At 36.9% G+C, this 15,577-nt stretch overlaps 1 protein-coding gene across 43 annotated transcripts in view; it reads right to left on the reverse strand.

Moving 5' to 3' along the window:
- Window positions 1-15,577, reverse strand: part of Ank3 (ankyrin 3) — a 503,325-nt gene that overhangs the window by 146,698 nt on the left and 341,050 nt on the right. For 39 of the 43 annotated variants that reach the window (XM_048814103.1, XM_048814271.1, XM_048814115.1 and 36 more), the window contains 7 exons: window positions 14,253-14,450; window positions 12,092-12,190; window positions 9,496-9,594; window positions 6,840-6,938; window positions 3,958-4,155; window positions 2,330-2,428; window positions 1,945-2,043 (listed from right to left, as the gene is read on the reverse strand). In XM_048814103.1, the coding sequence (XP_048670060.1) occupies window positions 1,945-2,043; window positions 2,330-2,428; window positions 3,958-4,155; window positions 6,840-6,938; window positions 9,496-9,594; window positions 12,092-12,190; window positions 14,253-14,450 (891 nt within the window). The remainder of the gene's footprint in view (window positions 1-1,944; window positions 2,044-2,329; window positions 2,429-3,957; window positions 4,156-6,839; window positions 6,939-9,495; window positions 9,595-12,091; window positions 12,191-14,252; window positions 14,451-15,577) is intronic. The other 4 variants (XM_048814128.1, XM_048814189.1, XM_048814206.1 and 1 more) reach the window with 1 other exon arrangement.

The following is a 15,577-nucleotide window of genomic DNA, read 5'->3' on the forward strand; positions in this document are numbered from 1 at the left end:
GTAGCTTCTTACATGTGCAAGGCCTTGGATTTGATCCCAAGCATCTCAAAAAATGTTTTAAAAAATTATGGTAAAATATATATAACAAAATTTCACATTTAAAGCATTTTTAAGTGTATAGATTGGTGTTGATAAGCACCTTCATACTGTTTTCCAACTATCATCACTACCCATTTGCAGAACTTCTCCATTTTTCTAAACTGAAACTTGGTATTCATTTAATCTAACTTTCATTTACTCCTTCCACCTATCTCTGACAATCACTATTCTACTGCTGTCTCTAAATGTGACTATTCTATGTACCACAAAAGTAAAATCATACAATATTTGTCCTAAGACTGAATAATATTCCATTGTGTGTATGTGCACATACTCACATGTGTGGGTTTACACATACATGGCCCACATTTTTATTTATTCATACACTGATGGACACTTGGGCTCTTTCCATCTCTTGGCCCTGTGAATAATGTTTTTTTTTTTTTTTTTTTTTCCTTTTCAAGATAAAGTTTTATTAAGGCTTAGCAGGGCTTGATAAACTTTTTTCATAACAGACCAAATATATGGTAGGGGTCACATATAGACAAAAATCAGGTTTCAGGAGGTTTGCTTTGAATTTATTTCAGTGGGTATGGTTCTGGAGGGGATGAGGCAGAAAATGATTTAAGAATGAAGGAAACCTGGTGTGGTGGCACATGCCTATAATCCCAGTGGGACAAGAGGCTGAGGCAGGAGGATTGAAAGTTCAGAGCCAACCTCAGCAACTTAGTGAGACACTGATCAACTTAGACCCTGTCTCACAATAAAAGAAATAAAAAGAGGTGGGGATGTGGCTTAATGTTTAAGTAGCAAAAAAGAAAAAAAAAAGCACGAAAAATATTCTGAGGAGAAACACTCATATTTTCCATATGGAGAAAGTCACTAGAACTTTCTTAAAGTATCTAAAGTAACCTAGAACAGGTTAGTTACCTGTGTATACAATTGATTTGATCTAAACATTAAATTTAAAGGCGAGTATAGAAATTCCTCCAAAATGAAATGGTAAAACAAAGAGGCAAAAAGCATTAGGATAATTAAAGGGTTTTCAACCAACAGGATGTAGTAAAAGAAATAGGTAATATTTAAAATGTAGTTTGTGGAGGGGAGGAAAAGAGGGAGGAACTGGGAATGAAATTAACCAAATTATGTTATATGCATGTATGAATATGTAACAATGAATACCACTATTATGTATAATTATAATGTACCAATAAAAAAGCTATAAATTAAAGATAAATTATGGTTTGCATTATTTAAGCATTCTCTGATCATAATCATCTGCTCAATAATTCGGAATATACTAATCCAGTAGCACTCTATTAATTCATCTTTAAATAAACTCTGCTTTATGATTAGCCACTCAAATCAGAATACCAGAATAATAAAATGGCTACATACACTATATTCTTTTTCATCAGAAATCTAAGATGTCTACTCTTCAAAATGCCCTAACAATAATGAGGATTCCTTCTAGTGATAATAAAAACACACATGCAGAACCTTCCAACTCCTCTCATGAAACACAAGCAACTTGATAGCAATGTTTTATTGCTAGAAAAAGAGTATGTATTTTATAATTTTGACAAATTGGAACTTTCTTACTGTGTCACCTCAGGCTGTGCTTATGTTTTTAATCTGGCTGAAAACTCCAACTTCTTTTCTTCCCCAGGATTCAGGATGTTCTGGATTTCCAAGGGAAATCAACTGACACGTAAATATTTATTGAGCATCTACCACATTAATTGACTAAATAGCCGAAGGCACCAATTTCCTAGGAGCTTCTATTTCTGTGATTTTTAAGCGATTTCCAAATGAGATGGGTGCTATGGTGAGAGCGAATGAAACTCAATGTGCACACAGATAGATATTGCGTATCGTCCTCTTCATGGTGTGAGTTACAGGTACCTTTGCTGCTGCATGAGGTGAGGCTCCTTGGTCCAAAAGCAGAAGGGCCACCTTCTGATTATCATAATGTGCAGCTACATGCAGTGGAGTTAGTCCGCTCTGAAAACACGTGCAGAAACAACAACCAGGGTCAAAAGTGTATTAATAGGAGAGTCCAGGTCTACATTTAGGAAATGGGATTAGAATGGATATAACATAAGTTGTAGTTTATATTCCACTTCCATAATACTTGGACCAAACATTCACCCATTTCCCGAGAATTCTTCATCCTACTGGGACTTAAATATAATTTAGTTGTCATCTAGTTGGCCTTTGGGGAATATTAGCAAGTGCTTTTTTGTTATCAGTGGAAGTGTTCTGGTACAAGTGGCTGTTGACCTCATACCTTCCCAGCAGCATCTGGAGATGCACTTTTTTGTAACAGGAGATTGGCTACTTCAAGCTTCCCGTATTTTGCTGCCACATGAAGAGGAGTAAATCCTTTCTAAAAAAGGAAAAAAAAAATAAAGAACAACAGAAATTACATAGGCCATTGTTTTTCTATAACTGAAAAAGTATTCTAGTGATGATGACGTTAAATCTCTATGTAAGAATCAAGATTATAAGACAAGTACCTGGGAGAAGAGGAACACCCAACAAGAGAATCTTTCTTCCTCTACTGACTAAACCATAACATTCCACTAATTTTGGAACTAATCAGGTACCTCATCAGGAAGAAGGTGGGGAGCTGAATCTGGAGTTATTCTATGGCCATTTGGGGGCTTTACATTGTGGGAAGAATAGGTTTATGGGGACCCAGATCCAAGTTGGAGAGTTTGGGAAAATCCACCCCAAGTCTGAGCCTCTTGTAATCTCACATCACCTGATTGGGAACTTGCTCTATGAATACACATAATTTCCTTATCATGCTCCACTCTTTAGGAGTAGGCAACGGAAATCTTCCACATTTGCCACTATAGATGAACTGAGTAATGACACTGGATGTTAATAATTTGTATTGCTCTTCTATTCTTCCATCTATCAATCAACCAGTTAGTTAGCATGTACCATTAGGGTGGGTCTGGAGCAAGCATCAGGAATTGGAGGGTTATCAACATATATGACCCATGAGACTGCAGCAAATAAGAGCCAATGGGCGGCTGGTATGGTGGAAGGTCAGGGGCACTCCAAACCCATCACCCATTATTCTGATTCACATATGAAATGAGATCCAGGAACTTGCATCTTAACTCTATTTAAGAGGCCAAAAGAATCCTGGGAGTTAAAGTTTGAGGTAGTTATCATTTATTCAGATGGTTTTCTAAGTATTTGTAATTATCTTCTGCATTGATTTCACATTAATCCTTATCTGCATCCAAATAAAAGACTGCAGCATCTATTGCAAGTTTTTTCACATACACCATAGACCATTCATCTTGCTATTACACTTGCTAAGTTTATGTAGTATCACAAGAAAAATGAGCTCCAATTTTGTGCTGTGTACATGTAGAACAACTGTGGCCCAGGCTATTACTCTAAGATATAATCAAGAGGTTCTTTTTTTTTTTTTTTTAAATCAAACATAACAACAATGACAACAAAAAGAATAGAAACAACAAATTTAAAAAAAATCTTGATTTGAAAGTTTTTTTTTTTTTTAAAGCATCTATCAACTGATATGGGGTTTGATATGGGGTTTCAGTACTTGGGCTCAATACAAGAAATTGGTAACTATGTTTTCAAACTACAATTTAAGTTAATCATAAAACTTGCAAGAAATTTCAGATTCTACATATCAGTAAGATTTTATAACAAGGTCATATACTGAGAAATTTAATGCCAAAATAAAAACCTTCCCCAAATACAAAGAACTATCCTCCTGCACACCAGGGTTTTACTGGCCATGTTAATAATAACTACCCGGGATCCCAAGTATAGATGCTGTTGTGCAGCTCTGTACCTATTACATGCAGGGAGCCTTGAGGGGGATGTACTTTGGGGGACCCAGCAGGATTCTGAGACTTGTTTTCCTACCTTTGTTGTTATAGATAAAGATGCTCCATGATCCAAAAGGAATGCGGCTACGTCTTCATGCCCCTCTCGGGCTGAAAGATGGAGGGGGGTGTACCCAGAAGTTGTGGCTGCGTTTGGAGATGCTCCTTGCTGCAATAGCTGTTGCACTATGTCTGCTTTCCCCAGTCGGGCTGAAATGTGGAGTGGGGTTTGGTCATCCTAAATGGCAAGGTAGAAATGTGAGACTGATGAACTCAGAAAACAATGGTACCATATGAAAAATTCAGGGAACATTAGCTGCTTGATGGTGGAGGCACATTAAACTCTTTGATTCAATGTTAATAGGAATCTCATTTATCGTTTTCTACAAGGTTTAGAAATGTGGGGATGGTGGATCTATTAATATGAAAACTGAAAGGTGGGTCTATCTATAGATTATCACCACTACAAAATGCTATAGAATATCAATTTTCAACCTCTAGTGACCCTTTTTTTTGGAAGATAAAAGAATGGATTCTAGTAAAACTCATATACCTGAGATTCTAGTAAAACTCACATATCTACACTGGTTATTATGCACTCACGGAATGAATGATTTTATTGGTGCTTGCCTTCTCATTGCTAAAAGCAAAGGGAGCGGAGGGGAGTATCGGCCTGTGCACGTGTCTAGGTACCAAGGTTCCCAGCCAGGAGGGATGATGGAAGCTGATACTCTGGTACCAAGCCATGCTCCTGGTGTGAATATGCCCAGAATGGAGAGCCACATTGTTACAATTCATCCAAAGGCATAAAGTGCTTACCAAGTGCTTTGCCCTTAGAGCCTTATCCCCAAGTAACACTTCTACCTAATTTTCTCAAAGATGCCCTGTAACAGTCCTCCAAAAAAGAAATTCCTACAGAAATGTGATACAAGTTTAGGTAAATATTTTAAGCCAGGAAGGTACAGAGTGTAGAATATAGGCCACTGTTTTGGATGAGTGTCAAGGTCAAAGTCAAAGGGGCTACATAACCCCTTTGACTAGAATGCATAAGAGAAGTTAGAGGAATGCCCCAAAGAAGAAGAGGAATATTGAAAACAGAAAAAGGCACCAGGAAAAATTTTTCCTTTTATTACTGCCATTACAATCACCAAATACTTACTGAGCACCTATTGTTTTCCAGCTCTGTTTAAACTACTTTACCTACATTACTTCATTAATATTCACAAAAATCCTATGAATTGGAACAAACATTGTTCCCACTTTCTACATGAGGACTTTAAATGAGAAAATGTGGCACATGGATGTTAATTAACTTGCCCAATGTTACATAGTTACTAAATTGTGGACCAAGATTCAAGCCCAAGGTTGAGAACAGGCCCTTGACAATTAAACATACTTCCTCCTTAATGAAATAATATGTATAAATTATGTATAAATATGTCTATGAAATCATTCCATAGACACGATGTTTAATATGTAACTAACAAACTCTTGAATATGAAGTTTCTTATAATCTATGGTAGATTACAGCTTCTCTTAGTCATTCCATTTAACTAATTTAGAGGAATAACTAAAACCCTCTATCAGAGGTCAGCAAACTAAAATGCAGGTGCCAAATCTGGCTGCCACATATTTTTTTGTAAATAGAGTTTTATTGGAATACAGTCATGTCCATTCACAGATGTCTGCCACTGCTTTTGCACTACAATGGCAGAGTTGTGAAGCTGTGACAGACCCTGCAAAGCCTAAAATATTTACTATCAGCCTCTGTACAGGAAGAGCCAGCTGACCTGTTTCCAGATCATGAATGGGATCCACCAACTGGCCCATGGTACACTAGACAATCAAGATTTTTTTTTTTTAACAACCTTTGCAATTAACTGTGGATTTCATGTTCACAAAGAGCCAGTGGCTTATTCCCACACCACTATACAGGTACTAATTATTTTACTAGATTGTCCTATACTTGTATTATACTTGTATACCTACTGAGCACCTACTTAATTATATATTTAAGCAATATGTAATAGGTAAAATATGAGTATGAAAGGAAAAGATTTATTTTTCCCTAGGAATAAGCTGACAGTTTCATGGCCTTGATGTAAGTTTATTAAAAATTTCTGGCTAAATTAGCTATGCGTGAGATAGCTGAATACAGGGGGAAAATTATAAAAGTCTGAAAATATTGTATACTCTAATACTAATTAACCTGAATCTATGCACTTGCACTTTATGCAAGTGGCAATAAATGAACATTTATATATTATAATTAAAAATTTAATGGTTAAGGTTTTTATGTACTTGTTAAGATTTTTGACCTGAACTGCCATTCTGATAATCAGACCAACTGTCTATCCCAAAACTTATAAGTGGGTTTCTACTGGAGGCTAAACACCAGGGAGACTAGGAAGCATCCAAAATCAACCCTGACATTCTTCTTACATGTAAAGGTAGATCTCTGAAGTGGCTCTAATCTGGGCCTCAGGTATTACAGTGTTATGATTTACAGAGAAAAAATAAAATCATCTGTTTTCCTTTTGTACCAGCTGACATATGAATCAACCAAAATAGCTTAACCATGCTTCAAGTTGTGCTTATTCTGGAATCTCTGCACATAAGCCCTTCTTCATGTAGTGTGGAAAACTCTGGACCAAGTCTGGATCTGTTAGGGACTAGAAAGTGTCACAAGGGCAGTTTCTGGCATAATATTTTTATTTAACATAATTATATTAAATAACTGAATGAACAAATATGGAGGGAAGGGATTTTTTTTTACAAAATTACTTGGGCAGAAACTTTTGTTACTAGAGGTTGCTCATTATTTTAAAATGGTATTGAAAGATAGCATGTATGTGTCTAAAAGTTTTGTTAAAATCCAGGATTTTTTCCTCAATAGCAAATGGTTCCATGTATGGCACATACCTTAGCTTTAGCTTCCACCTGAGCTCCATCTTGTACCAGGTACCGCACAACTTCAGCTTGGCCGGACCGAGCTGCCATATGCAATGCTGTTTCTCCTCTCTGGGAACATGAGCCAAAATAAATTAATTGAAGCTCTGAAGAGGAGTGGCTTGTTTTATTTGGCATAAAGTTTAGGATGACCCTTTTAAAAAATTACTATTTTAAGCACTTTCTTATTGAAAAGCTAGGATATCAAATACATAAAAATTTCATAGGAAACTGATCTATGATGGTAGAGACTTTGGTATAACCCTAGGAAATCTTGTCACTGACAGTATCAGAAATGTAATCCACAAAATGGCCTTATTAGGGTTGAAAAGGTGAATGCTCAGTGGGGCCAAGTAGAATAGTAAGTCAAGGAAACAAAACAGGTGGGGAGAACTTAACAAGAGAGTTCCGCACATTCCCCAACGGGGGCAGCCACCACCTTGCAGCTGCAGATTGCTGTTGTAACTCTTCAAGATGCCAACCTGAAGAGTTTTTTTTGACACCTCTGTGTTGTCAAAAAGTTGATTGGCAGTCTGGATATCTGGGTAAACTTCAATTCTTAATTCTTAATGATGATTACAAAATCAGAATTAAAAACAAAATATTGCATGGTGTTATGGTTTAGATATTAGGTATCTCCCCAAATCTCATATGTGTGACAATGCAAGAAAGTTTAGAGGTGAAATGATTGGGTCATGAGTGCTGTAATCAAATCAGTGCATTAATCCATTAATAGGGATTGACTGGGTGGTAACTGTAGGCAGGTAAGGTGTGGCTGGAAGAAGTGGGCATTGGGGGCTTGCCTTTGGGGTATATATTTTGCACTGACAAGTGGAACACTTTCTCTTCTTCCTTATTGTAATGTCCTGAGCTTCCTTCCTCTTCCACCATGATGGTCTGCCTTACTGAGACCTAGAGCAACAGAGGAAGTCCTCTATGGACTGATACCTCTGAAACTGTGAGCACCCAATAAACTTTTCCTCATAAAATTGCTCTTCAGGTCTTTTTGGTCATAGCAACAAAAAAGCTGACTCAAACATGGGTACCAAAAAACATGCCCCAACCCAGACTAGGCTTATCTTTGGTTCCTTTGCATCCTCTGCTTTATGTGAACAGAAAACTTGGTCCTTAGCATTACCCCAAGGGGCCATTTTCTTTGCCAGTGGACCATCCCTCCCTCACATTTTTCACTAAACAGATTTCATTCAGATTATTTGTTTATTTAATAAAAATGAGATAGAAAACATGTAAAAGTAATCACAATCAAAATTTTATTTGATTTTTCACACAAGTGATGCCTATTAATATTTTGTTTTTATAAATTAAGCTTTGTATAATGGGTCATCTATCTGTATGGAAGGACAGAGGAAGACATATTTCACAGGAAACTTATTACTGGATTATGGGAAAGATATTAAGGATGTTGTTTAGTTTATTACCCTGTGTTCTATTAAGGAAGGAAAACATAACTCACTCGTAACTCCAGATTTAGTAGATTATATTTCAATTGAGAAACTGGTCTGTTTCTATCTGTGGTGGTGCTAGTTGGAAATTCTAGAATATAAATAGCCCTATAGGTAAGGCTGTTCTCAAGGTGAGTAGGCAAGACTTCATGGCTTATCCCTTCTGATCCAGATATTATTTATTTTTATTTCTTTAGTGTTCATGAGTCCAATGAGTATTCTAATAGTTGTGGTCCAGTGTGTTAACACTTTGATAATATCATGTTTGAAATTCTATAAAACAATACTAAATTCCACATGCACATCAAGAGTGGTAAGTTACTGCTCTGATATTTACTCTGAAGTGAATCTCTTGGGTTTGACAGCAATGCTTATTGTGGGAAAATAATGCCACTGGAAAACCTGAAAACTCAGTTCCATAGGTTTGCTGTAAGATGGAGGACATTTAATAGAGATTACTTTGAAGTTATTTGCAATTACTTCTTAATATAAATGATAGTGTCTGAACCACCTCGACAACATTTTATTACTTTTTTTAACCTCACATTTTATGGTTTCAGTTTTAGAAGAATTTGCCTAATACTTTATTTTATTTTTATTTTTATTTTATTTTATTTATTTATTTTTTTAAATATTTATTTTTTAGTTTTCGGTGGATACAACATCTTTGTTTGTATGTGGTGCTGAGGATCGAACCTGGATCGCATGCATGCCAGGCGAGCGCGCTACCGCTTGAGCCACATCCCCAGCCCGTTATTTTTATTTTTTTAATATTTATTTTTAGGTGTAGTTGGACACAATACCTTTATTTATTTATTTATTTTTATGTGGTGCTGAGGATCAAACCCAGGGCCCCACATGTGTTAGGTGAGTGCTCTACTGCTGAGCCACAACCCCAGCCCCAATACTTTATTTTTTAAAACATAACATACAGTAATAATATACTTGTAACGTTAATTGATGTAGTCCATAAATTATAACAATTTGTGGCCAACTAGCAACTGACTGCATCGTATCTTCAAAGTAAAGGAAAGCAAAGGTAATTCCCAAATTTTATCTTTTTAAGTGGTCAAATTAAATAGCAATTATTTTGAGCAAATAAAAGCAACCTATGTCAGTTTCTTAAATATTCACAATTGAACCTTCTTTGTTAAAAGAATACGTACCACATTGGTGGTGTTTGGTGAGGCTCCATGATGCATTAATTGTGATACAATATTTACATGTCCCATGAAGGCAGCAACATGGATTGGGGTAAGGCCCGACTAAGTGAAAAGGAAAGAAATGTTGATTTGTTGGTTTATCATTAAGAGAGTTTGACTGTGAGCCTGTCTTCTATCCACCCTCTGATCCATCCCTTGGTCTTAACAAGTTTAATGATCAGATTAGAAGATATCAGGACATTTACCATTATGTCAAAGATTCTCTAAGGCAAATATGTCAACACATAGTACCACTTTGCTAGAGTGAGTTCTGTGGTTATGTGATGTCCAGTAAAGAAAGTTTTCATACTTTTGATATGGCGCTAAGAAAAGAAAATGAGAGAGAAATACCTTAAAGGATTTTTTCTTTTGTTAGTAGCCCTTCTTTATCCACATGAGTATATATATGTTGAGGGGTGCAGAATGACTATGTACACATTAGTAAGAAATTAACTTGTTCCAAATCCTATTCTGGGGTTTAAAGAGAATTCCCATGCACTCAGAATAAACTGAGTATTACGTGTCAAAGGGCAGGGTACCTAACACAAAGCCATTCCTCTAATAAATGGGCAAATCAACATTAACAGTTTGTTATTTACTTTGCTAACTCTATAGTATCATAAATAAAGGCAAAATAATTAAGGCAAATATCACAATGGTCACTAAACAAAGTGATTTTTTTATTTGTTTGCTTCAAATCTCCCAGTTATGCATGGGCACCGCCCATCCCTCTAAAAGGAAAAAAAACAAACCCTATTTGGCATAAAGCAGCATTTATTGATTCCAGAGTATTTTATATCAAATATACCCACAGCTACTTGAAATAGAGTAGATAAGCAAAAAAGAGGATTAAAATCTCAAGTCAATAATCTTGTTAAACATTACAATTTACTTGTGCTTTTTATATGAAGTGGTTCCACTTTTATTTTTCAGAACTTAATTAAGCTTACGTCATGAACATTATAATTTGATTTAAAAAAAATTAATATGGCTAGAAAAAGCTTACCTGTTTTAAAAAGGAAGATAATGGGATAACTAAATCTCAAGAGAAATTTGAGAGTTGTCAAAAACATGGAAGGAATTCTATGAAGTAGTAGTGAAGTAAAAGCAGAGGAATAATTCTGGCTGCCCAGATTTCAGAGAGTGAGAACTGAAGAAAAGGAGAATTTTGCTACAGTTTGCACCTTTTTCCATCAGCAGGGGGAGTCCTTAGTACTTGTACCAGGCAACGTCTGTGTCTGAACAGCCTTTAAGTTCTTAGGGAGCACGGGGTAGCAACAGAACCTTCTCATCACTGGCCAGCCTCTCTGGACACTTATTCAAAACATCAGTCAATCTTTTATCTGAATCTATTTTGATCTTTAAAAAGGGTTCCCATGCACTGAGAATAAATTTACTATTTTATACTTAAAATAATAGGTTGCCTAACTTGAAGTCATAAATCTGATAAAAAGATCAAATTGACATTAGTATTTTAACCATTTAATATTTAAAAATTACTAATGTTACAAATGAAAGGCAAATATTCCATTCACAGGTAAGAACATGAAGCCAAGAAACAATTACTAGACTTTAATCTTCATGTTAAACATCAAGCATTTAATCAAACTATGCGTGGATCAGGCACTGTGGGTATGTGAAGACTGGAATGACTCTCCCTGCCTTCAGAGAGGCTGAAGTTTCTGGGGCCAAAGAGGAACAGCTGAGTCAAGAGCAAGACAGCTGGATAAGTGCTTTGATAGAAACACGTACAGGATGGGTGACTGTCCCTAGAAGGAGCACCTAGTTCAGACCAGAGGTGAAGGGGAAGTTTCCTGGTGAAGGTGGCCCTGATCTGTGGAGGGTAGGGTTAAGGGTGGTACAAGTCTGGAGGGAAAAAGGGTTTGCCATATTGAAGGCTCAGTCCTGATTCTGATGGGTTGTTTCTGAGTTGGTTTGTATGAAAGAAATCTAGAGCTAATCTTTCACTACCTTTGGCAACTCTGTGTTTCATGAATTGTGAGCTTTTCAGCAAAGAAAGTAATCCTTGATGTACAAAAGCACACAGATCATGGTTGATCATGGTTAAACATGGTTTCTCAACTTTAGTGCATCTGACATTTTGAGCCAGATTACTGTTTATAGTAGGAGGAGGATATCTCGTAGCTTGCAAAATGTTTAGCAGCATCCCTGGCCTCTGCTCAAGAGCAACAGGAGTACTATCCAGTTGTAACAACTCAGAATACCTCCAGTCATTGCCAAGTGGTTCTTAGGGGACAAAGTCACCTCCACTAGAGAAGCACTACATTATAAGTTTTCATATGTTGAGCTTTTTGTGATGGTGTCACTCACCTGCAGCGTGCGTTCTGGGTTGTATGTCTAGTCATGGGATACATTTGTTTCTACCCACCCACACTCCTGTCTGCTTCTTCAAAGGCCTGACAGCCCTTTTCCTGAAGAGTTTTGAATGTGGTCTCTGGCAATGACACACAAACAGAACTAGCTGGTCCCTGCAGATGGTACTGGAACTCTGCCTATTCTCTCAGCACCTCAAGAAACCCAGAAATCCCACTCCTCTTACCTCGGTTACAGCTTGGATGGATGCACCATGTTTCAGAAGGAGTTCCATTACTTTAATTCGATTCTTTTTGCAGGCAATATGAAGAGGGGTAAAGCCATTCTGCAAGGGACAAATATGAATCTGTTTGATTACTTTCCATTGAAACTCATTTTAATCTTGTGCAGTGAAATATTACAATACAGTTAAAATGCTGTATGGTAAAGATGTCAAAATAGGCCCAGCACAGTGGCACAGGCCTGTAATCCCAGTGGCTCAGGAGGCTGAGGTAGGAGGATTGTGAGTTCAATTGTGCTAAGCAATTCATTGAGACTCTGTCTCTAAATAAAATACAAAGTAGGGCTGAGGATGTGGCTCAGTGGTTGAGTGCCCCCGAGTTTAATCCCTGGTACTCCTTCTTCCCAACCCCCCCAAAAATGTCAAAATAAACAGAAAAACTATGAGGAATTAAACAGGATGTTGATCCTTCTCTGGGAGCACAGGTAGTATAGTGGCCCCTAGGAGTTTAAGATGTCCTGATAGTTGTGAAGAGGAAGTAAATGTTGGTCACAATCTCTTGGTAGCTAAGGCAAGATACTCATCACTTTCTTATTATTTTGGCATTCACTCCTCTAAATAATATCCCTTTTCAATCTCACTTCAAACACATTGTAAAAACAGCTTGACTCAAACGTGTACCCTTATAGTTAAACTTCCCCATTTTGCCTGTTTTGACTTCCTGGTGTGTTTTAGTATAATTATAAGACCAGTTCTAAAATGTTTCCGTTTATTCTCAAGCTTTAAGATTCAAGTAGGTGCTTACTCCAAGGATGTATAAATTTGAAGAGTTCAACATTACTTGAACCATTTGCTTTAATATTGAATATAATGAAATAATCTGCTTTTTAACAAACTACCTATCAAATTATCCATCCCAATAACCGAGACTGTCTACAAACTTCAGCCATTAATGGAGAACTATCAAATAGCAGGTTCATGATAAACACTTAGGTCAAAGTCATTGCAGGTGCCTTCAGGGAGGTTCCTGAGACCATTTCTCTGGTCATAGTCCATGCCAGGATGACTGGTTACAACCTCCATATGTTGTGAAATCTTCAGAGTCATAGGAAAATGAGAATGACAGCCCACACCCTGTTTTAAGACCTTTTTTTTTTCTTGTATGGAAAAATGAGTCATGGTTGCTAATTTCTTTTCCTCCCTTCTGAGAATTCAGACACATTTGACACACTGAGCAGGTCAATAGTTGTTAAGTGCTACCTGGATAAGCACTTTTAGAATTACAATGGTAATGTAGTCATCCAAGGTCTGGAGAGTTCCTGCTCTTCATTTTTTGCTGCCTTTCTGAATTTCAGAGCTCAGAGAACTCTGGAGACACTATGGATCCATTTAGACAACTGCACCATTTGGAAAGGAGCAGAGTCCTTCCTGAAAGGGTTGACTGGATGTCAGGTTTTACCACAAAATTGATAAATTTTGCATGCTTTCCCTAAAATCGGGTGACTTTTTCCTCCTGCTATGCATGGGTGCTTATTCTAAACTAAATTTAAGTAGTTTACTAAGTTGGGACTGTTCATCTTTGCAAAGACAACACACACTATCATGTTGAGAAAATCAAAATACAGCCCATTTAAAGGTTAAAAGAGCAAATTATTTTCAGAGTTAAGATTGCAAATTAGACCAGCATTTTGATTGTCAAAAGAAAGATGAAAACAACAGGCAACATTTTGTTAAGGCCCACATAAAATTTTGGCTCATAAATTTCTATGTAGAGGTGCTTTTAATTTTTTAAAATCATTTTGCCTCATGCTTTTAGATATCAGAAAAAAATATCTTAACTCACACAACTATAATTTTACCTATCGTAAGTTGAGGCTGAGCACTTCAGCCTTTTTATAAGTTGTGCAGTTCTTGAGTTTCATTTATATCAAAGAATCACAATTATGACCCTGAAGGGTTAACAATTTAACTCCATCAGCTTTGTTCACATCAGAAATAGAAGGCTCTACAAAATTCTAAGAAGGGCATTTGAAAACATTGGCAAAAAGCATACTTGACTTAAAGAACACCATCCATTTTTGCCTCTGTGAAAGGAATCTCTTCACATGTGAGCTAGCATGTCGCCAGCAAGACAGCTCAGGCTGGGCTCACTGGTGGTTCCACTCACCAGGGCTTTGGCATTGGGGTTAGCTTTCTTATCCAAGAGAACCTTGGCAACTTTGTAATGGCCACAGTGGGCAGCCACGTGTAGGGCAGTCAGGTAGTCATTGGTGACATCATCCACAGGTACATTATGCTGGAGGAGAAGTTGGACGCAGTTTAAATGATCCCCTTGCGTGGCCATGTGCAGTGGAGACAACCCATTCTGGAACACACAAATAAATTCAGGTTTATTGTTTTACCTTTTAAACACAAATGTTCCTAACACAACTATGAACACAAGAAAACTCTAGTTTCTCACATGGAAATACCTTGTTTTTAAAAGGTTTTAATACCATTTTGAACTCCAGCTACTTTAAAAACTGGTCCTCCCACTTCTCCTATCAATCAAAAATGAATTGTCAAGGATAATTTCTTTTCCTGATTTAGTAGTAGTAAAATTTTTATTAGGGGCCAGAATTCACTGCATTTAAAAATACTTTTAGTTGTAGATGAACACAATATATTTATTATTATTTTTTAATGCAGTGCTGAGAATCAAACTCAGTGCCTCACACATGCTAGTCACAACCCCAGTCCATACTGCATTCTTAATGAACAGGAATTCCTATTTAAGACTAAAAGGAAAAATTAAAGGCAAGAACAGACTGGCAATCACTGGACTGGTATTTACTTTGCCTTATAGTTTATTAATGCTTGATACTGAATATGGCACCGATTCAATTTTTTTTTAAAAAAGATCTGACTACAACAAAACACTTCACCTTATATCAACACAGAGGAAAACATTTCCCATTTCTATAAATCTGGTGCCCCCATGTGTCTCTACAGAGGAAAGGCAAGGCGCTGGCTCACTAAAGCTTGCCTTAGTTTAAATCAAGTGAGTTTAATGACAGTTAATCATGTACAATATGAATGAGTTGAAAATTCATGTAAAGAGATCAAAGAAGACATGAATAGGGTAAAAAGTAAACCAAACCTTTTTATTTTAAAATTTATTTTACAGTAGAATACATTTTGACATACTGTATAGAAATGGAGCATAACTTCTCATCCCTCCGGCAGCATATGCTGCAGAGTCACTCCAATAGTGTAATCATACATGTATATAGGGTGATAATGTCTGATCATTCTATCATCCTTCCCTTCCCCACAACCCTAACCCTCCCTTCACTCCCCTCTACACAAACCAAAGTTCCTTCATTCTTCCCTATCTCCCTGCCTCACTATGGATCAGCATCTGCTTACCAGAGAAAACATTTGGCTTTTGAAAACAAAATACTTTTAACACCCGCCCCCCCTCCCCCCCCCAAAAAAAACACCCCAACTTTT

This window comes from Marmota marmota, unplaced genomic scaffold, assembly GCF_001458135.2.
Source record: "Marmota marmota marmota unplaced genomic scaffold, marMar, whole genome shotgun sequence".
Classification (NCBI taxonomy): Eukaryota; Metazoa; Chordata; class Mammalia; order Rodentia; family Sciuridae; genus Marmota; species Marmota marmota.